Below are 22,964 nucleotides of genomic sequence, written 5' to 3'. Positions count from 1 at the left end.
ACAGTCCCTGCTACCCACGTGGGAGACCCAGATGGAGTTCCTGGCTCCTAGCTATGTCCTGGCCCAGCCCCAGCTGTTGAGGACCATTTGGGAAGTGAATCAAAGGATGGAAGATTAATCACTCTCATCACTCTGCCTTTCAAATAAATAAAAATCTTTTTAAAAATCTCTAACTGAGCCATGCCCAAGGAAAAACATTTGGGGGAAAAGTGAACGACAATGACTTTCTTGTGACAGACCCACAGTTTACCCAAACTTTGCACAGCCTAAATAAACTTATACCCAAGGTCATTCAGTGCTTATAGTCTGATTCAGTGCTTACCAAACTGTCTTGGGTTCCTGGCTACTCACACCAGGATGTGCATGTGGGTATTCCTGACATCAGGAAGTAACATCCTCTACTACTGGGCAAAAGAGAATTTGTCATGTTAGTCTTTGACATAAGTTAGTGTGAATCACTCTCAGTGTTAACAATTCTTGCAAAAAACTAATGTATAAGTTCAAGCTTCAGAATCTGAAGCTGTAAAAAAAAAAATCAACATTCTAAACCCAGCGAAGGCATATAAGCAACAGAAGACTCCTTTTCAGGACAAAAAATATCCAGTTTTAAATATGAATAATTAACAAAAGCAACACATCACTATCAAACAGGTATGCACTAAAAAAAAGAGAGTTTAGGGGCTGGTGTTATAGTGTAGCAATTAAAGCTGCAGCCTGCAATGCCAGCATCCCATGTGGGTGACGGTTCTAGTCCTGGCTGCTCCACTTCAATACAGCTCCCTGCTAATGGCCTGGGAAAAGCAGTGCAAGATGGTGCAAGTGTCTGGGTACCTGCCACCCAAGTAGGAGACCCAGATGAAGCTCCTGGCTCTCGCGTGGCCCAAAACTGGCCGCTGTGACCATTTGGAGAGAGAAGTAAAAGACGGATGATATCTCTCTCTCCCACTCTCTCTAACTCTGAATTTCGAAATAAATAAACAAGAGAGCGGCTGTGACCTGACGGAAGTAATCCTTTAGACTGCCCCGGAACCCACAGGGGAAACTACTAAAGTTTCTGTGGAAGCAAAGTAGAATTTCATAAGAACATAATGGATGGAGAGGAGAAAACGTATGGTGGCTGTGAAGGCCCTGATGCCATGTATGTCAAGTTGATATCTTCTGATGGTCATGAATTTATTGTAAAAAGAGAGCATGCACTAATATCAGGAACAATTAGCCATGTTGAGTGGCCCAGGTCAGTTTGCTGAAAATGAAACCAATGAGGTCAATTTGAGAGAGATCCCTTCACATGTGCTATCAAAAGTATGCTTGTATTTTACCTACAAGGTTCGCTACACTAACAGCTCCACCGAGATTCCCAAATTCCCAACTGCACCTGAAATCGCACTGGAACTGCTGATGGCTGCGAACTTCCTAGATTGTTAAATAAAATAAATTATAATAAACTGTTAACTTTTTCAGTATTTAAAAAAATAAAACAAAATAAATATTTTAAAATAAAATAAAAATACAAAGAGTTTAAGATATATATAAAAGCATCACCCTAGGAGAATCAAACCTATTTGTGAGAGAGGGATAAAGGAAGGGAGCAAGTTTGTGAAACCAATTGTACAAAACCACAGGAGAATTGCTACAATAAAAAAGACAGACAACAACAAATGTTGCTGAGGTTGTAGAAAAAGAAATACTCAGACATTGCTGGAGGGAATATAAGATAGTACAGCCATGCTGGAAAACAACTTGGCAGTTTTTTGTTTTAAGTTAAATATAAATGTACTACATTATTCAGCAATTCCATTCTATCTAACCAAAAGAAATGAAAACACATGCTTATACAAAGACAGGAAAGCAAACATCTCATTACAGAATTTCGCTTAATAGCCATAAAATGGAAACAACTCAAATGTCCATCAAATGAAGGGCAGACAAAACATAGTATGTCTCTATAATGGAATACTATTTCAGAATAAAAAAAATGAAATACTGATGACATGCTACAACATAGATGAACCATAAGAATACTGTGCTAAGTAAAAGAAGTCAGACACAAAAGGTCACATTCTGTATTTCCATTTAAATGAAATGTCCAGAAAACACAAATCCATTGAGTCAGTAAGAAGACTAGCAGGGGCCGATGCTGTGGCATGGTGAGTTAAAGCATTGACCTGTCGTGCCAGCATCCCATGTGGGCACTGGTTCGAGTCCTGGCTGATGCACTTCTGATCCAGTTTCCTGCTAATGCACCAAGGAAAGGAGTGGAGGATGGCCCAAGTCCTTGGGAGCCCTTTGGGAGACTCCAAAGAAGCTCCTGGCTTCAGATTGGCTCAGGTCCGACCATTGCAGCCATTTGGGCAGTGAACCAGCAGATGGACAACCTCTTTCTCTGTCTCTACCTCTCTAACTCTTTCAAATAAATAAAATAAATTTTTAAAAAATGATTAGCAGTTGCCTGGGGCTGACAGTGTGCTATCACCAGGAAAAGCATACTTGTGGGGCTGGCACTGTGGCACAGCAGGTAGAGTTGCAGCCTGCAGTGCCAGCATCCCATATGGGCACCGGTTCAGGCAGGTCCCAGCTGCTCCACTTCCAATCCAGTCCTCTGCTAGGGCCTGGAAAAGCAGTAGAAAATGGTCCCAAGTGCTTGGGCCTCTGTATCCATATGGGAGACCCAGAAGTTCCTGCTCCTTAGCTTCAGATCAGCTCAGCTCTGGCAGTTGCAGGCATTTGGTAAGTGAATCAGTGGATGGAAGACCTCTCTCTCTCTGCTTCTGCCTCTCTGTAACTTTGCCTTTCAAATAAATAAATAAATCTTAAAAAAAAAAAAAAAAAAAAAAAAAAAAAGTATACTTGTAATCGGCACTCTTGCCCAGAAGATACCAGCCCTCAATTAGAACATACCTCAGGGGCAGGGATTTGCTTTCCTAACGATGCTTCCTTCCCAGATTTTCTGTAGGGGTTTTCAGTGACATCTGGAGGTGGGAATGTTATAGAACTATGCTATTCAATGGTTGCATGTCTCAGTAAGCTTACTAAAAGTCTTTGAATTGCACACTTCAAATTGAAAGTAAATTTTATATGTAGATTATAACTCAATAAGGTTAATTAAAAAACAAGCAAGTGCCTCCTTCTCTGTAAAAGGTTAATGGAAATAACTCACATGTGTGCCAATGTTGACAACCAAATGCTTTTCCACTTCAGGGCTCGCAAGGCAAAACCAGCAGGGTCCTGGAGGCTGAGCTTCATGTGGAAGAAAGCCAAGAGTTACTATGGTCCAAGCACTACAGCATAAAATCACCCTGTGGAACTCAGTCTCGTCCAATCCTTTTATCCTGTGAATACCGGGACATAGCACTGCCATAAAGGGCTGGACTTCGGTTCCTCACTCTGACATCACCAACACCATTTTTAATGAGACTACATCTCTATTAGAAAAATTTTGAATCTGTAACCAATCCACAGGTAGTAGATAATCACACATGGACTAAAACAGCACACAACTGGCCACAGGATGCCATTAAAGAAAACTATACCAGTAGCTGATCCCCCTTCTCAGTTTCCCCTCTTGCCCCCTAGTCCCACTGGCCAGCCAAGGTCAGCATCTTCATCTTTAAAACAAGGAGATGGAAAAGTGGATCTCAATGAAATAGCCTTAAGATCCTTCCTCTCAGTTTGAATACTCGATTATTTTGTGAACCTATATTGGTCTTCTCCCATCTAAGTACTAACCAGGCCCAACCCTGCTTAGCTTCAAGATCAGACGAGATCGGGCAAGTTCAAGGTGGTATGGCCATAGACTATATTGGTTTTTTATGCTCTTTACCTTTTCATGTTTTATAGACACAAAGAAAAGGAGCTGTTTCCATGGTTCTTACAGGAAGTGTCTCAAACAGCCTCAAAGTCAGGCCATCTTTGGTATTTTATTTTTACTGTTGCTCCTAATGATTAAGTACACAGTTTTTCTCTGCCAGAAGAGGTGCTTTTAGCAATGCTGCTTTCCAAAGAAAATCCAGAACAAAGTTATTGCTCACACAGGCGACCTCCAGAACCAAGGTACTTACGAGGTTTGCGAGGCTGCTTTGGGTGAGGAGATTTGCTATCTCTGCCTGTGGATGAACGCTTCCTTCCCTGCTTCTCATTTAAATCAAAGAAAAATTGACAGGACGATTCTTCCTGGAATGGCAGTAAGCAGAAGAGTAAATATTATTCAGTTAACCTCTAGACAAGTAGCCAACCATTCGCAGAGACTCCCGCCATGTTATGACTATCCTTCCTCTCAGCCCTTTCTGCCTATTTGAGGGTAAAAAAGAATCTTCCCAATCCTGATTCCAGGACTCTCAGTCATGTACCTCAACCCTTAGCCAATCTACTGCCAAACCCACCACTTGGGGGAAAATGCAAAGTACAAAGCAATTCTTGCTTAAAGCAAAACAGTATGAACCCATTCAAATTCCTTTTCCTTTCTCTCTCAGTGGAAACATAATATAATCCTACAATTTCACAGGTCAAATAAGTATAATTCAGTTTATTTTGAAGAGATGAGAAGATTGAACATAAAGAAAAGCCCAAGAAAGCAGACCATGCAAACTAATAAGAGAATTTGACATTCCTTGCTTTATTGTGGAGAAAATTTAATTTCAGTAAAGTCTTCTACCAAGACAATTTCTTCAGAATGAATCTTATGCACCTATTAGCAATCAATATAAATCACAAATGACACTGCTACCAACTTGAATCCTTGCTAAAGAGCTAAGAATAATCAAATTTTTTTTTTAATTAAAGATTTATTTATTTATTTGAAAGGCAGAGTTACAGAGAGGCAGAGGCAGAGAAAGTGAGAGAGAGAGAAAGGTCTTCCATCCACTGATCTGGAGCCAGGAGCCAGGAGCTTCTTCCAGGTCTCCCACGCTGGTGCAAGGGCCCAAGTACTTGGGCCATCTTCTATTGCTTTCCCAGGCCATAGCTGAGAGCTGGATAGGAAGTGGAGCAGCCAGGACTTGAACCAGCATCCATATGCGATGCCGGCACTTCAGGTAACGACTTTACCCACTACACCACAGCACCAGTCTCCAGTTAATCAAATTTTGACAAAGACAGACTTAAAACATTGAAACTGTTTAACCTCAAGCTACAATAAGAAACTCACCACTATGATTTTCCTAAAGAAAAAAGATTCTGATTTTAAGTATGAAATTTGTCATATGTACTAAGCAATCATCAGAAAAAGTATACTTGTAATGAGCACTCCTTCCCAGAAGATACCAGCCCTCAATTAGAACATACCTCAGGGGCAGAGATTTGCTTTCCTGTGGCTGCTTCCTTCCCAGATTTTCTGTAGGGGTTTTCGGTGACATCTGGAGGTTGTTTTACCAGTTCTGCTGTATCCATTAGTTTCATGGGAACAATACTGAATGCATAAAGATACTTTGGAGAAAAACAACATAATAATGTTAGAGTTAATACCATTTACCCAAATGTGATCAGTCTGCTTTACTACAAAGATTTCACAGAAAGCATCAGATCTGAGTGAAATGAATTGAATAAAACCAAAAGTACAGCAATCAGCCCATCTGTGGCTCAGAAAATACACAGAATATCAAGTCCCCATTCAGTGACTTCTTTTTTTTATTTTTTATTTTTTTTATTTTTTATTTTTTGACAGGCAGAGTGGACAGTGAGAGAGAGAGACAGAGAGAAAGGCCTTCCTTTGCCATTGGTTCACCCTCCAATGGCTGCCGCGGCTGGCGCGCTGCCAGCACACTGTGCTGATCCGATGGCAGGAGCCAGGTACTTCTCCTGGTCTCCCATGGGGTGCAGGGCCCAAACACTTGGGCCATCCTCCACTGCACTCCCTGGCCACAGCAGAGAGCTGGCCTGGAAGAGGGGCAACCGGGACAGAATCCGGCGCCCCGGCCAGGACTAGAAGCCGGTGTGCCGGTGCTGCAAGGCGGAGGATTAGCCTAGTGAGCCGCGGCGCTGGCCTCCATTCAGTGACTTCTAAAGGGGCTAACAGAGGGCTGATGAAGTGCTGAGCGGAGACTCAGCTCAGGGATCCTCCCTTGCCTAAGGGAAGACTGACAAGCACCACTTCAGACTTGCTCTGAACCCTTGAAGACAATCTGCTTCTGTCTCTGAATCCTTTATTTTTGTGTACTTTATCAACAGAATCATGGCACTGCCATTCTTTTTTCTCAATGAAAACTACAATTAGACAACTAAGGATTTCCCTCTGATATTACACAGATTCTGCTAAAACGTTGATTAAAATTTCCTTAGAAACAAGCAGCAAATAATTAAATATTCATACAAATACCTGGAGGTTTGGACAAATGGCACAGATATTAAAAACTTTAGATATGAAAAGATGCTAACTTCACTACTAATCAAGGAAATCTAACAATGTTACATCATATTTCACCGATCAGATTGTCAAAAACCTTTTAAAAAGTTGAGAATATAGAGGATAAAAACCATATACTGCTGGTAAGCATATAGATTGAAATAAAATTCTCAGATGAATTTAATAATGCTTACCAAATTAAAAAATGTACATATCCTTGGAGTATGAGTAGCTTATAGCTGAGGCTAACATGTTTCTGAGAATAAAGCAACAGGTGGAAAGTACTGTGAGTGCTATTCAATTTGAAATGGTAATTAAAAAAATTATAAATCTGGCCGGCGCCGCGGCTCACTAGGCTAATCCTCTGCCTAGCGGCGCCGGCACACCGGGTTCTAGTCCTGGTCAGGGCGCCAGATTCTGTCCCGGTTGCCCCTCTTCCAGGCCAGCCTGCTGTGACCAGGGAGTGCAGTGGAGGATGGCCCAGGTGCTTGGGCCCTGCACCCCATGGGAGACCAGGAAAAGCACCTGGATCCTGGCTCCTGCCATCGGATCAGCGCAGTGCGCCGGCCGCAGCGCGCCGGCCGCAGCGGCCATTGGAGGGTGAACCAACGGCAAAGGAAGACCTTTCTCTCTGTCTCTCTCTCTCACTGTCCACTCTGTCAAAAAAAAAAAAAAAAATTTATAAATCTACAAAACTTTCTAAGAAAGAATTGAGCATAAAAGATTAATATATTATGAAAAAATATATTTTCTTAACTCATACACATCATCTATGATATGTTACAGTAGAATAAACTTTAAATTATTTAGGAAGATTATTTCTGCCTATTTTCCTATTTGACTAAATATTCCGATTTTACCCATCTGAATCCACAATAGGGTATTTCTGGCCCCTGGAAATCAGAAATACTCTCAGGAAAGAAAGAGAAACAATCTATCTATTTTTCTAGTATTTTCCCTTTTATGACCTGTACTATTTTCCACTACAAAGATTCTGGATATCACTAATATTTCCCAAAGTCAAGGAGGGCTTAGGTAGATCCTTAGGAGGACTTTATTATTTCTACTAATTGAAACTGTAAAAGGAGCAAGCAAGAGTACCATCTAAGGACAATTCACAAATACACGTACAAAAACCACAAGAATGTGGCAGGAAAGGAACACCATTCATTTGATAAAAATATTTTCCCAAAGGACCCTAGGAAATCTGACTCTTCATTATTGTATCTTTACAAAGGAATCCAGAAAGTTTCTAGAACCTTGCAGTTGGGGAGTGAGAAGATGTGACTGCTTAACTGTGCCAGAGAAACATTTATCAAGCAAACAACGAATATTAAACTATCACCAAATACTCCAATTTTTACCTTCTTCTTTTCTGGATTTCCAACATTTGCCAGAGCTATGAACCGGGTAGCATGCTGTGCATTTTCTTGTAGAACAACATGATTTCTAAAACATATTTGACAGAAAACAGATTACTAACACTTTTAATTTGCAATTAAGAAAATATAGACTCCATGGGGCCATGAGAAGAGCAAAGTCCATCACTACAAATGCACAATCTCATGTAAGACATCCATCCACCTAATAGGGACCAATTTCCTTATCACACAGGGCTGTTAAGAAGAGATGAGATTGGGGCTGGCACTGTGGTGTAGCAGGTAAAGTCACTGCCTGCAGTGCTGGTATCCCATAAGGGCACCGGTTCGAGTCCCGGCTGCTCCACTTCCAATCCAGCTTTCTGCTATAGCCTGGAAAGCAGTAGAAGATGGGCCAAATCCTTGGGCCCCTGTACCTATGTGGGAGACCCAGAGGAAGCTTCCGGCTTCGGATCAGCACAGCTCCAGCCATTGCCCCTAATTGGGGACTGAACCAGCAGATGGAAGACCTGTCTCTCTCTCGTTGCCTCTCCTCTCTCTGTATAACTCTGTCTTTCAAATAAATAAATAAATTGAAAAAAAAAAAAAAAGAGATGAGATCCATATCTCTGAAAAGCACTCACCACTCTTGTTTCAAAAGAGCTATAAAGTTAGTAAAATGTTGCTAATTACTGAAACTAGGTAATAAGGGTATGAAGGTTCATTCTACTATTTTTTTTAACATTTATTTATTATTTTATTTGAATGGCAGAGTCAGGGAGAGGGAGCCAGAGAAAGAGAGACAGAGAAAGACCTTCCACCAATTAGTTCACTCCCCAAATGACCACAATGACTACTGGGCCAGGCCAAAGCCAGGAGAATGGAATGGCAGGAGCTCAAGCAGTTGAGCCATCTTCTGCTGCTTTCCCAGGCACATCAGCAGGGAGCTGGATCAGAAGTGGAGCAGCTAGGACTCAAACCCGCACATATTTATATGGGATGTCAGAATTGCAAGCGGCAGCTTAACCCACTGTGCCATGATGAAACAATGTAAAAGATGAAACAATGAAAACTAAAGAGATGTGTCCTAAATGTAAAAACATTCACTAAACAGCAATATACAGCATAATCATTTTTTTTTCTTTCTTTCTTTTTTTTTTTTTTTTTTTTTTGACAGGCAGAGTTTAGACAATGAGAGAGAGAGACAGAGAGAAAGGTCTTCCTTTTTCCGTTGGTTCACTCCCCAAATGGCCGCTACGGCCGGCACGTTGTGCCAATCCAAAGCCAGGAGTGGGTATTTCCTCCTGGTCCCCCATGCAGGTGCAGGGCCCAAGCACTTGGGCCATCCTCCACTGCACTCCCGGGCCACAGCAGAGAGCTAGACTGGAAGAGGAGCACCCAGGGCAGAATCCGGCGCCCCAAGTGGGTCTAGCACCTGGGGTGCCGGTGCCACACATGGAGAATTAGCCAAAAGAGCCATGGCGCCGGCCAGCATAATCATTTTTCTGGGAAAAATATAAAAATGCAGGCATGTCTATAAGTCATAGAGAAAATATGGAAACTGTATACACCAAAATACTTTCTGGAACTATTCTAAATTTTAAAAGTATTTAAAGTGAGTAACTACTATTTGTAACTAAAAGAAAAAAGCTATAGTACTTTATAGGTATTTATCATTTTATGAGTTGATTATTAACACAGACGCCAATCCTTAGAATCCTTTATTTTTGGGGCCGGTAATGTGGCATAGCGGGTAAAGCCACCACCTACAAGGTCAACATCCCATATGGGCGCCGTTTCTAGTTCTGGCTGCTCCACTTCTGAACCAGCTCTCTGCTGTGGCCTAGGAAAGCAGTAGAAGGTGATCCAAGTCCTTGGGCCTCTGTATCCACATGAGACCTGAAGGAAGCTCCAGGCTCCTGGCTTTGGATTGGCCCAGCCCCAGCAGTTGTGGCCATTTAAGGAGTGAACCAGTGGATAGAAGATTGATCTCTCTCTCTCTCTACCTCTCTCTGTAACTTTTTTTTTTTTTTTTTTGACAGGCAGAGTGGACAGTGAGAGAGACAGAGAGAAAGGTCTTCCTTTGCCGTTGGTTCACCCTCCAATGGCCGCCGCGGCCGGCGCGCTGCAGCCGGCGCACCGCGCTGATCCGATGGCAGGAGCCAGGAGCCAGGAGCCAGGTGCTTTTCCTGGTCCCCCATGGGGTGCAGGGCCCAAGCACCTGGGCCATCCTCCACTGCACTCCCGTGCCACAGCAGAGAGCTGGCCTGGAAGAGGGGCAACCGGGACAGAATCTGGCGCCCCGACCGGGACTAGAACCCGGTGTGCCGGCGCCGCTAGGCGGAGGATTAGCCTAGTGAGCCGTGGCGCCGGCCCGTAACTTTTTCAAATAAATAAAATAAATCTTTTAAAAAATGAAATAAGTTTTCTCACAATTAAATAGAAATTTTAACAATATATTAAGACATTAAGTAAAAATACCTGAATATCCTGCAAAAATGTTTTTCTTAAATGCAAATGACTAGCACAATGGCCTCAAAACCTGGCAACATTCCCACCAGGAGTGGGAAGCAAAATAATGGTCCTCCCCACCAAAGTTACCATGTTTTAATTCCCATTACCCATGAATAAATAAGTTTGTACAACAAAAAAAGAAATTAAAGGAGCAGATGGAATTAGTCAGCTAATCAGTTACTAGTTGGCTTACCTAGAAAGGGAGATGATCTTAGACTATCCGAGTAGACCCAATGCAATCACAAGGGCCCAGAAAAATGGAAGGGGGAGGCAGAAAAGAATCAAGAGGAAAAACAGACTGTGAATGGTCAAAGTGGTAGGAAGGATTCCACCAGCCAGAAGTGGGAACAAGAAGGGGCCGGTGCGGTGGCATGGTGGGTAAAGCTGCTGCCTGTGGCGCATTTGATTTAGGCGCCAGTTCGCATCTCAGCTGCTCCAGTTCCAATCCAGCTCCCTGCCCAAGTGCCTGGGAAAGCAGAGGAAGATGGCCTGAGTGCTGGGGCTCCTGTACCCATGTGCGAGACCCAGAAGAAGCAGGCCTCTGGCTTTGGCTAGCCTGTTTCTCCCTCTCTCTGTAATTATGACATTAAAAAAAAAAAAAAAAAAAAAGAACAAAGAGGTCATGAGACGAGGAATTCAGTAGGCCTCCAGAAGTTGAAAAAAGCTAGAAGATTCTCCCCTACAGCTTCCAGAAATGCATGCATGACCATTTCTGAAACACTACTTGTGTATAAGTTTTTATACGAACATATGTCTTTATTTCTCTTAGAACAGGAGTGGAACTGCTGGGCCATACAGTAACCATGTTTAAATTTTTGAGAAACTATTAGTTTTCTAAAATGGCTGTATAACTTTACATTCCCACCAGCAATGTGTGAGGGTTCCAAATCTCCCACATTGTTACTAACACCTGTTATTATTTGCTTTTTTGATTATAGCCAAAAGTGGTATGTCATTGTGGTTTTAGTTTACATATATTACCATAATGGCTAATGATGAGAGCATCATTTCATGTGCCAAATGGCAGTTTATACTTGTTCTATGAAGAACTGGGTATTCAGATCATTAAAAGGCTGTACAGGTTTTTGAACGGCTCATTTCTATTACCTGTGTTTTCAGAGTACACTTTTAGGAAACAAAGTATTTTTCCTAGAATGCATATACACAGATTTAACAACAACAACAAAAAACTTTATTACCTATAGCTATATACTAAGTCGTGAAATAACTAGATGGAGACAGGTTACTTATAGTTTGGCTCACTTTTATTTTTTATTTTTCAAACTTTCAAGGAGCACATATATTGCTTTGTATAAAAACAGAAAGGAAACTTTCTATTAGATAGGGATTATCCATGCCCTTTATCAGTGAAGATAATTAAAAGTCAACTTTATTTAACTCCACCACTTATAAAATAGCAGTTTTATTTTCTGTGCAATTTTTTCCTTTAAAAAAAATCACTTCCAAACTCAAACTAAAAAAAAAGAAATAACTGATATAAGTTCTAAAGTAAAATACTGATTAAACTGAGAAGTGAATTTTTAAGAGTACACAAAGAACCTTGGCTTGACCTGATCAAATGGGATATAATGTGTTACAAAGTATTGTTACCTCAGGCCCTCAAACCTTTAAGGGGACTTTTTTTTTTTTTTTTTTAAGACTGATTTATTTATTTATTTATTTGAAAGGCAGAGTTACAGAGAGGAAGATGCAGAGGCTGAGAGAAATCATCCATCTGCTGGTTCATTCTCCAAATGGCCACAATGGCCAGGGCTGGGCCAGATCGAAGCCAGAGGCCAGAAGCTTCATCTGGATCTCTCATGTCAGTACAGGGGCCCAAGCTCTTAGTCCATCTTCTGCTGATTTCCCAGGCACATTAGCAGAGATTGGATTGGAAGTGGAGCAGCCAGCATTGCAGCTAGCACCCATATGGGATGCCAGCACTACAGGCGGTGGCTTTACCTGCTACCCACAGCACTGATCGCTAAGGAGCCTTCTAATCTATCCATTGTATTTCAATTTAGGGAACAAACTCAGAGAAGGTGAATGATTTGACAGTTGCTCCTTTCAGTGCCTGATAACCAAGAATCCAGATGTTCTGTGGTTGAAAATGAGTAACAATAGTTTACACTGTTGATCAAAGGCAAATTCTTCAAAAAGAAAAGAACAAAAGAAATGCTACACACCGATATGGAAGCCTCTCATAATAGGTCTTTTCCAAAGCAGCAAAATGATATCTTGGTTTCAAGCCTGTGGCAAGGCTGGAGACCAAAGAGGAGCCACACTTTTTGGTATCCACTTCTCCCTAGTAAACAGAAACTTGGTTATCTCTACAGACACAAGAGTTATGAAGAAATTCAAGGAAATAACAAAACACTATGAAATGCCTTTAGAATTTATATTTGAATACAAATGTGGGCAGAAGGACTGGCACAGTGACTGGTATGGCATTCAGAGAAAAATCAAACAAGTAAGGGAACTGTACTACTAATACTTTGAATGCAGAAATAGGAACAACTGTGGGAAGCCAGCAGTGAAAACGTAAGTTAACCACTCTATACTAATTCCCAAAACACGGATTATTATAACCATTTTTGGAAAGTAAGCCCTTTCTTGGGAGCCCATAAACTGTGTTCCTAAAATGTGCTTTGTAGTGTACCAATAGTAATGACAATGCAGACAGTCCATCTCAACACAGAAAGTGAAAACAACCAGCCTTACGGCCCTGAGGATCCATAGTACAGAACAAGCAAGGATCTCATCGCATAAATTTTCGTTTCAGTCAAGATAGCGGCAGCTGTTACACAACCAGATGCTTGTTAGCAGCAGTTAGGCACAACTACACTCTTGTTACAAAGTTTAACTGACGTAAAGTTAGTCACCAGTTAAGCTTATTCCCTAGCTTCTGTTAACCAATTACATGATCTCTCATCCATAACATTATGAAGTCTAGTTTAAAACAAGGTATTAGGCAGAAATAAAGAAATTACCAAAGTTGAGTTTTCTCTAAGTAAACCAGGAACTTCAATTTGTCTTATGCTTACTTCCTTCAGGTAAGGAACTCAAGGGCAGGGAACTGACCTTCGTGTTAATTATAGTATCTTAGGGACTGGTGAACTATATTGTTTTATCTCCCATAAATATCTCACGTGGCTGTTAACAAACTGATCAAAATCGTTTTTTAGCTTTCTCCAAGCTAAAGAGGCCTCGTTTCCACCCTTTGCTCATGTGGGAGCATCACATGAGTCCTCCTCCCCTCCATCATCACGTTAGTAGCCCTCTCTGCATCTTCTCTAGCTTTGCCATATCTTTGTGCTGCAACCAGCACCATCTCTTGTATTCTTGGTGAAGATCAACCAGGGGTTTTTGGAAGGGGAAGAAAGAACTGTCTCTTCTTCTTTCAAATCCTCCCTGACAATGCTTGGTTTCTTGCTGGTCCTTCCCGCCACAGATAGTGCTGAAGTTGGCAGGGAGTGGCCTACGAGACCCTCTTCTGGATCACGGCTGATTCTGAATGTATTCATGGATATTTGTTCTCAGGTGCATTCTTGTATTTCCATCCACTGAAGCCCAGCTGATGGTCTCTCTGTCACACACAATCTTCTCAAGATCTGCCTTGGCTTGTTTCTACCAATGTAGCATTTCACTCCCCATTACAGCTGTCCCTCCTGGTATACATCCTCTATGAAATCACTTATAAAAAGATGCATATCAGACTCAACGAGGAGTTCCAATGCATCCCAATATTAAAATGTTCCTTTTGGAGAAGTGTCAAGGGACCAGCACTGTGGCGCATCCAGCTCTCTGCTTTGGCCTGGGAAAGCAGTAGAAGATGGTCCAAGTCCTTGGGCCCCTGCACCCATGTGGGAGGCCTGGAAGAAGCTCCTGGCTCCTGGCTTCGGATCAGCTCAGCTCTGGTCTTTGCAGTCATTTGGGGAGTGAACCAGTGGAATAGAAGACCTCTTTCTCTGGCTCTACCTCTCTCTTTTTTTTTTTTTTTTTTTTTTTTTTTTTTTTTTTTGACAGGCAGAGCGGACAGTGAGAGAGAGAGACAGAGAGAAAGGTCTTCCTTTGCCGTCGGTTCACCCTCCAATGGCCGCTGCGGCCGGTGCGCTGCGGCCGGCGCACCGCGCTGATCCGATGGCAGGAGCCAGGTACCTATCCTGGTCTCCCATGGGGTGCAGTGCCCAAATACTTGGGCCATCCTCCACTGCACTCCCTGGCCATAGCAGAGAGCTGGCCTGGAAGAGGGGCAACCGGGACAGAATCCGGTGCCCCGACCGGGACTAGAACCCGGTGTGCCGGCGCCGCAAGGCGGAGGATTAGCCTAGTGAGCCACGGCACCGGCCTCTACCTCTTTCTGTAACTCTTTCAAATAAATAAAATGATTCTTTAAAAAAAAAAAAAGTGTCAAGTTTTCAACACCTCGTTTCCCAGCTTTAGATTACTAGACATAATTTCATGATGATTTAATTTTTAAAAACATTTTGATAGCCAAAATGCAATAATCTGGAAATGAAGCGGGAAAAAACACCAACTGCAGAGTTGCCACTAGGTCCAAATCTTCTTGGTGAAAATTACTGAGCCCTTGGGGGCTGGGTTGTGGCACAGCACGTTAAGCTGTCATCTGTGACGCTGGCATCTCAGTATCCCATATGAGCACCAGTTCCAGTCCCAACTGCTCTACTTCTGATCCAGTTCCCTCTTAATACTCCTGGGAAAGCAGAAGATGGCCTAAATGCTTGGGCTTCTGCCACCCATATGGAAGACCTGGATGGGGTTCCAGGCTCCTGGCTGCAGTCTGGCCCAGCCCTAGCCATGTGCAGCCATTTGGGGAATGAACTAGGGATTGGACAGTATCTCTCTCTATATCTTTCAAATAAACAAAATAAGTTTTCTTTAAAAAAAAAAAACAAAAAACAACAAAAAAAAACTATTGAATCCTCCAAACATGTTAAGAGACTGAGACAAGGTACTTAAATTAGAAAATATGAAGAACCATTCATTTATTATTAACATTTCAGCTATTTCTTCCGTAAATTACACTTTAATGAGGTCAACTTTTGCTTTGTCAGTTGTACAGCTTTTAGAATGCTAAAAACTTTTACAAAAGGTATCTAGTGAAAGACATAAAGTTCTAAAATATTAAATATAAAGAGAAAAAAGAAAGAAAATGAGTAAAGCCCTGCTTAAGCTAGTGCAATTTGCTTATAGAAATTCCAACTGAACAAGCACTACTCACAGAAGGATTCCCAAAGTTTCCCACGTACTTGGGCCACGGGGACGTGAGCAAGATATCAACACCTTTGAACTGGGGTGTTGAACACAGCATTGTTCTCAGGGAAGACACATCCTTGGGGCTAAAACTGTAACCGGGGACTGGCTCATTTAAGGACTCCGTCCCACTGAGGTACACAATCTGCAGCCCCGAGCTTCCAGTGAAGATACCTTTACGACCTGGGTCCAAAGAAAAGTGGACAAGTTTTAGTCAAAACTGTAGAAGGAAATGCCATTGATATGGCGATGCTTCCCCACCACGGCTCTCCCCTTGCCTGAAGCAGTGGATTTCCCAAGCCCTGCTCTGGCTGGCCACTAGGACAGATACCAGACAGCTATGATGCATTGTTGTTCTGTAAGCAGCCATGATGTGGAGGCTGCTAGAGCCCACAGGCCAGTCTGTTTACATCAGGTGCCTTCCAAATATGACTGAAAACGTTGGGAAATGGTAACTAAGAAAAAGGCTTTCTACCTTTAGAGAAGACTCTACATGGGCTAAGGACCCAAGAAGAGGCAATGAAAAGACAAAATAGGGGCCCGCGCTGTGGCATAGCAGGTAAAGCCACCGCCTGCAGTGCTGGAATCCTATATGGGTGACAGTTTGAGTCCCAGCTGCTCCACTTCCAATCCAGCTCTCTGCTATGGCCTGGGAAAGCAGTAGAAGATGGCCCAAGTGCTTGGGACCCTGCACCCCCGTGGGAGACCCGGAAAAACTCCTGGCTTTGGATGCGCACAGCTCTGGCCATTGCAGCCAACTGGGGAGTGAACCAGAGGATGGAAGACTTCTCTCTCTCTCTGCCTCTCCTTCTCTCTCTGTGTAACTCTGCCTTTCAAATAAATAAACAAATCTTAAAAAAAAAAAAAAAAGACAAAATAACTGTAGTTCTAAGGATGCTAGAGTTTAGAAAAGTACTTTTAAGGCAGGCAGCAGCTTCCAAGAAGAAAACACTTGGAAAGAACAACTGTTTGGGGAAAAGCAGAGACTGAAAGTTTTTCCCAGCTTGTATCTTTGGCTCCATTTCTTCTCTACTCTGATACCTTTTTCCATCAACTTTCACCTCCCTATTCAGTCTCTGCTTAACTGACTTTTTCTGTTAAGAAAAAGAATAAAAAAATAGAATAGAATATGCTCAATCCTTCCCATCCAGGACAAAAACAAACTAACTAGAAACTTCCTTCTCTTCAGTTTCAAGTTTCTGAAGAGTGGTCTATGTTCTCTAAGGGCTTTACCTCTTGGTTAGCTCCTTAACCCACAACAATCGAATTTCACTCTCCCACCACTCTCTCTTCTCAGCTCTATCTTCCATCTTTATGGGACTAACTCTCTAAAGCCTCTACTCTTCAACACTGACCCTGTTTGTAGCATTTAGAAGGAATTATCACTTCCAACTCTATGTTGGATGCTTCACCAGTGTGTTAAGCTCACTACCACATTTTCACTATCAAGTTCATTAGTTCCTCCTCCAAATGGAGCTTAAAAAATATATATGTGGGGCCGGCGCTGTGGCACAGTGGGTTAACGCCCTGCCTGAAGCGCTGGTATCCCATATGGGTGCCGGTTTGAGACCGGGCTGCTACACTTCCGATCCAGCTCTCTACTATGGCCTGGGAAAGCAGTACAAGATGGCCCAAGTCCTTGAGCCCCTGCAACCACATGGGAGACCCAAAAGAGGCTCCTGGCTTCAGACTGGCGTAGCACCAGCCGTTGTGGCCAATTGGGGAGTGAACCATCAGACAGGAGACCTCTCTCTCTCTCTGCCTCTCCTCTCCTCTCTCTGTGTAACTCTTTCAAATAAATAAATAAAATCTTTAAAATATATGTATATTATATTTTTATATATTATATATTTATATATATTATATGTATATTGTATATAATATACATATATTTTATATATACATGTGTCTCACAAATATAAGCCAACTTCGGTCCCTCTATTTTTTTAAAGATTCATTTATTTATTTGAAAGGCAGACTTACAGAGAGAGGGGGAGAGAGAGAGAGAGAGATCTTTCATCTGCTGATTCACTCCCCAGATGGCTCCAACAGCCGGAGCTGTGCTGATCTGAAGCCAGAAGCCAGAAGCCAGGAGCCAGGAGCTTCTTCTGGGTCTTCCACATGGGTTCAGGGGCCAAGTACTTGGGCCATCCTCCATTGATTTCCCAGCCACATTAGCAGGGAGCTGGATTGGAAGTGGAACAGCCAAGACTTGAACTGGCACCCATATGGGATGCCAGGGCTGCAGGCGATGGCTTTACCCATTATGCCACAGTGCTGACCCCTTGGCCCTTCTTTCTGATCCTGGCACTAAATTTAGAAGTGGTCTAAATGTAAATCTAAAAACTACATTTATGGGGCCAGCACTGTAGTGTAGCAGGTTACGCCGTGCCCACATCTCAAGTTGGCACCAGTTTGAGTCCTGGCTATAACACTTCTGATCCAGCTCCCTGCTAATGCACCTAGGAAAGCAGTGGAAGATGGCCCAAGTACTTGAGCCCCTGTATCCACATGGGAGACCTGGATGAAGCTTCTGGCTCCTAGCTTCAGTCTGGCCCAGCCCTGACAGATGGAAGACTTCTTTCTCTCTGCCTCGCTCTCTCTGAAACTTTGTCTTTTAAATAAATAAATAGGGGCTGGCATTTTGGCACAGCAGGTTAAAACTCGGGCCTGTAGTGCCGGCATCCCAGAGAGCCGCTGGTTTTGAGTCCTGGCTGCTCCACTTCTGATCCAGCTCCCTGCTAATGCGCCTGGGAAAGCAGCAGAGGATGGCCCAAGTGCTTGGGCTTGCATTCCCATGTGAGAGACCCAGAAACAGTCCTGGCTCCTGGCTTTGGCCTGGCCTAGTCCTGGTCATTGCGGCCATTTGGGGAGTGAACCAGCAGATGCAAGACCTCTCTCTCTGTCTCTACCTCTCTCTGTAACTCTGCCTTTCAAATAAATAAAATAAATTGTTAACAAATAAATAAATCTTTTAAAAATATTACACGGAGAATTGTCACAAGTCAGGTCAATGTTACAATCTATAATAAAAGGATTTGAAAACTTATATCTCACAACTGTGGTTAAAACAACAATCAAAAATCCTTCAATTCTTTGCTTAAAGAAGCCACATATTATTGGAGCAAGGTGAGACTGTTGATATGGGCAGTGTAGATGCAGCCAGATACAGAGACCCAAGGCCAAGATGGCCTATGCTAGGAAGGGGAAAGGTGGGGGTGGGCCATTACAGCAGAAAAATGCAGAAGCTTTCCAGAGAAATGAGACAACAAAGAGGAAATGTGGATAACAGTAGAGTCATTTTAGAAAATGAGCTGAATAATCCAAAAAGCAGTAAGAGACAGTAAGCAAAATTTGACAGTGCTTTAAAAAATAGCTAGACATAGGAAGAATCACCAAAAGAGTGGGTTGTGGAGGGAGCAATTTTAACTTGGAATTGAAGAGTTGACCTGGAACCAGAGAAAGGACAAAAGGAATTAAAAACCCAAGAATCAGCACTAAAAACTTGAATTGCCAAAATCTTAGAGTGGAACCTAGAGTTATAGCTAGTTAGGAGCCTAAGCTGCCTATGGATCCAGCAAGGTTATATGATCAGGCCACATATATGAAATTTCCTTTATTTGAACATACTTTATACCTTAAACACTCCATACTGTATGTAGGCAAGGAGTTTCTCTCATTGGCAGAAAGAGTACATAGCGGGTTGCAGAGACACAGGAGAATGGGAAGAAATGGTATAGCCAAAGGAAAAACACCATTGTCCTAAGGGCATAGCCAGAGACTTTGGGAAAGAACCCCCAAACTCTTATTTGCTCAAGCAGTTACGGCAGAAGAATCCAGGCAAACACTTCTAGGGGAGACTAATTCCTAGAAACATGTTATTACGTTCATTATAAATAAGGAATTTCAACTTACCCAGATAAGTAACATTTTCAGCTAATTCACACCCATCAGCATCTTCAAAATACTTTACTGTTTCCTGGTTATTGGCACCAAGCACATAAGTCTGAATAGGGGCTAGTGAGGGAAACAGATGTGACATCATAGTTACCAGATCCATTTCGGAATTTGAGAAATGCTTCCCTGTGGAAAAATACTCATAGCAAAAGTACAGAGGCTGTGCATTTCCTCCATAGCAATCCTAAAAGTAGAACATGCTTACCACTAAGAATATCCCACACCCACCCTTATCAATTTACTATTAAATAATGTCAGTAGGCACATGAAATGACATCTTAGCAGAGATGGTCAATGTACAATGAGCAAAACATAGACTCTTAAGAGCTTAAAAAAAAAAAAAAAACTAAGACTAGATAAAGGAAAAGACATATATGGTTGCATTTATTCACTTCCTGCTCATCTATAAGGGTTTTTTTGAAACTAAATTGAAGCAAGTAAAAAATGTGAACATGTAGTTTATTGCTCAGGCATTCTTTCCAGCTCGATGTAGAGCTCAAGAGGGAAATCTGAAAATAACTAAAAAGTAAAAAACAAACAAACAACAACAACAACAACAAAAAACAGCAAGAACTGTAACCATTAAAATTTGGTTAGAAATCATAAATTAAATAAAAGGAATTTCTCTACCTTTCTTGATGCCAGTCTTATATTCCTCCCATTCAGCATCTGGGGTAGAGCCAAAGAAATTTCCTACACACAACAGCAGCTAAAATGAGTTTTTTAAACAGTTATATGAGATTTTAAAATATTAAGCAGTACAAAATTGACAGTAACATTTAACAAATAATTGTACATAATGGTCTCTAATCAAGTTTTTCTTCTTAATCAATTTGCAGAATTTCAATACACAATTCTTTAGCAGCAATTGTAATAGTTACTGATTCTATGAATTACATTTTGCCTCAATGGCTGTCAAATTCAAGTTGGGGACAGAGAAGAGGAAGTCAAGGAACTGAACTTTCAAAAGAAATCAGAATTCAAGTGCTTCTCAAATATTCTCAGTCCCACTCTTCCATTCTGCTCTCTACCATCCTTTTCCCTCCTTGGAACACACAGTGATGGAGACACAGGCCTTTAAAGAATCCCTCTGTGAAACATAAAACTAAAAAGATCAGATACACTGAGAGCTACAGGGCGCAAGAAACACATTTCCTGCCTGGTGACTTTACTCAGTGTTTAACTTAATGAACAAGTTATCCTCATATCAAGGACACTATTCGGTTCTCGAAGAGCTTACAGTCTAGCCGACAGCCATACATAGCTTTATCGAGGGCTCCTCTGTGTGTGAAGAACTTGCACACATATTATCTGATTTAATCCGTACCATACACTCATGATGTAGACCTACACTTCCCAAACCCAGGGACCAGAATCACCTAGGGATATTTTAAGAATTTGATTTTAATAACAGGATTCAAATTCAAAAAGTAAAAAAAAAAAAGAAACATTCATAGGTTACAAGGTATCCCTTTTGTAACTTTCCTCAGCTACTAAATAAATTTCCCTGCCCACAAAAGGAACTCAGTCGAACAAAAATGTAGTGTATGTGTTCAATTAATATTAATGTAGGGGCCCAAATTTTATTCTAGTATGTTTAGACTACAATAGCAACATTACATTCAATAAAAAAAAAAAAAGTCTTACATCAAAGTCTCCACTTTTCTTCTGAATTGCTCGAACTCTATTGAATAAAACATCAAACTTGCCTTCAACATCTCCACAAGCCAAGCTGTAAATCAGAGAAAGACATTACAGCGATTCAAGAAACACAAATGGGCCTGCCAGGTTTGGTATAAAGTAGTCTTCTGGATGAAGCAGAACTGTGGGCCAGTCTCTGCTGTTACCTTGTAAGGTGTCGTGCCTGTAAATTACTGACCACTGACAGCTCCATCTGGGGGAGCAGCTCTAACCCACCACACCTAAAGTCTAGCTTACCATTTCCTCCACAACTGAGCCATCGTCTCCTCGTTCCTATGTTTTGTGGATAGGTCTAGTAACAAACTGCTCATCAACAGTCAAAACTCCTTGGTTCAGTCACCAAATCCCATCCAAACATCTGTCACACTGATTCTGTCCTTGTTATTTCCACTGCCACTTTCTCAGTGCATGGCTTTAGTCATTCATTCAATAAACTGGTACTTATCTTCAAATGCTACAGAATGAAACATGATCCCAGAGGAACAAGAAGGACAATGCTAAGGGAGATGGGGAGGAGAGAAACAGATGAGAAATTCAGAACGTGAACACAAACTGCATTTGGGGAAGGAAGGTGGGAAATGAGAAGGAAAAATGAAGGGTAAGGCAAGGGAGAGTTCTATATCAGAGACAAATATGATACAAAGTAGAGACTGCGCCTGTGTTTCCTTTAACCCCTCTATGCCACCCTATATAAAGACAGTTCTAAGTTATCTCCTCAAAAACATTAGCTGTTCCCCGACTGATCTCCACAGGTCCTGACCTGTCTTTCTAGCACTTTCTCCAAGTCTCCCTAACTGAAACCTTTCCCTCTGTCACTTCGCTTACTCTTTGCCTGCACTATTTCCTGAGACAGTCACCTCTCCTGATCCTCCAATACTACACATGTCAAGTCTAAGTTCTCCCCACCTGGCACAGCCCACATCTCTGAAAGCTTCCTGATCGGTTCAGAAAGTTACTCCCTTCTCAAAACCACAGAAACCCAGGCTGCGTTGCAAAACAGGCTTTGTCACACAGTTCTCTTCTGAGTACGGCACCTTCTAGGAAGCTTTCTAGCCCCCACCAGCTACCAGCTCCTGGTGCTCCCACAGGATCCTGCACTTCTCTCATGGCTGTCACACACAGTAACTGTTTCCGAAAGAGACCCACTGTCCCATCTGCACATCATACGGCGGCTCACAAATCACCATTCCTCATCCGGGCCCTATTCCAGCATTCCGTGTTCCCACTGAAGAAAAAGAAATCTGTAGCACTGGACATTCCCTTCTCATGCACAATCAAACCCTGTCGATTTCACCTCCTCAGCAAACCTTGAATCCTTCCTCTACCTAATCCTCGTCGTCCTCTACTTTGGTTCTGACTTGTTTTCATACCGCAGCCAGAATCGCTTTCCAAAACAAAGGAGTGGTGTGCCATGGCCTATTTTTTGGTTAAAGGCAAAGTTATTTACCAGGGTTCAAGCCTCACTTTTTATCATACACCCCGCCCCCTCCCCCCCGCAACGGTGAGCTTCGTCTTGCTCACGTTATCCTTATCACAATGTTGGATTTATCTGTGGAGTCTCCGTTCCTCTCGGATGAACGAATGAAGTTCTCTTTTCCTCACCACATCTCCTGGCCTCCCCTAAAATGCAGCACCAACACAGGGGCCTCATTCGTCTGTCGTGTCCACCACTGCCCGAGGCCCATCGACAGGCCCGATGGCGAGTATTTGGTTAATAAACAGGAAAACGAGGTGAGGGGAAAATGAAAGCGAGATGATGTGTCCAGAGGCTGGGACAGCCCAAGATGGAGGAGGCCTGACCCCGGGAGCATCTGCGGCTCCCA

At 42.3% G+C, this 22,964-nt stretch overlaps 1 protein-coding gene and 1 pseudogene across 7 annotated transcripts in view; one reads left to right on the top strand and one right to left on the bottom strand.

The window, feature by feature from the left end:
- The window catches only part of CWF19L1 (CWF19 like cell cycle control factor 1), a 31,732-nt gene that overhangs the window by 8,154 nt on the left and 614 nt on the right, over positions 1–22,964 (bottom strand). For 3 of the 7 annotated variants that reach the window (XR_519181.5, XM_002718647.6, XM_089314512.1), the window contains exons 2-10: positions 21,088–21,172; positions 20,071–20,149; positions 19,399–19,500; positions 15,452–15,666; positions 12,396–12,514; positions 7,702–7,786; positions 5,281–5,421; positions 4,059–4,170; positions 3,158–3,237 (exon numbers count right to left, since the gene is read on the bottom strand). Coding sequence is in view for 5 of the 7 variants with exons in the window: in XM_002718647.6 (XP_002718693.3) it covers positions 3,158–3,237; positions 4,059–4,170; positions 5,281–5,421; positions 7,702–7,786; positions 12,396–12,514; positions 15,452–15,666; positions 19,399–19,500; positions 20,071–20,149; positions 21,088–21,172 (1,018 nt within the window). In the remaining 2 variants the exon portion in view is untranslated. The remainder of the gene's footprint in view (positions 1–3,157; positions 3,238–4,058; positions 4,171–5,280; positions 5,422–7,701; positions 7,787–12,395; positions 12,515–15,451; positions 15,667–19,398; positions 19,501–20,070; positions 20,150–21,087; positions 21,173–22,964) is intronic. The other 4 variants (XR_016222020.1, XM_017348482.4, XM_070057409.2 and 1 more) reach the window with 3 other exon arrangements.
- On the top strand, positions 962–1,508 carry LOC100345528 (elongin-C pseudogene; annotated as a pseudogene).

The sequence above is a fragment of the Oryctolagus cuniculus genome, chromosome 15 (genome assembly GCF_051225735.1).
Source record: "Oryctolagus cuniculus isolate XC-2025 breed Fujian yellow rabbit chromosome 15, ASM5122573v1, whole genome shotgun sequence".
Lineage (NCBI taxonomy): Eukaryota > Metazoa > Chordata > Mammalia > Lagomorpha > Leporidae > Oryctolagus > Oryctolagus cuniculus.
This window is presented reverse-complemented; position numbering and strand designations above follow the sequence as displayed.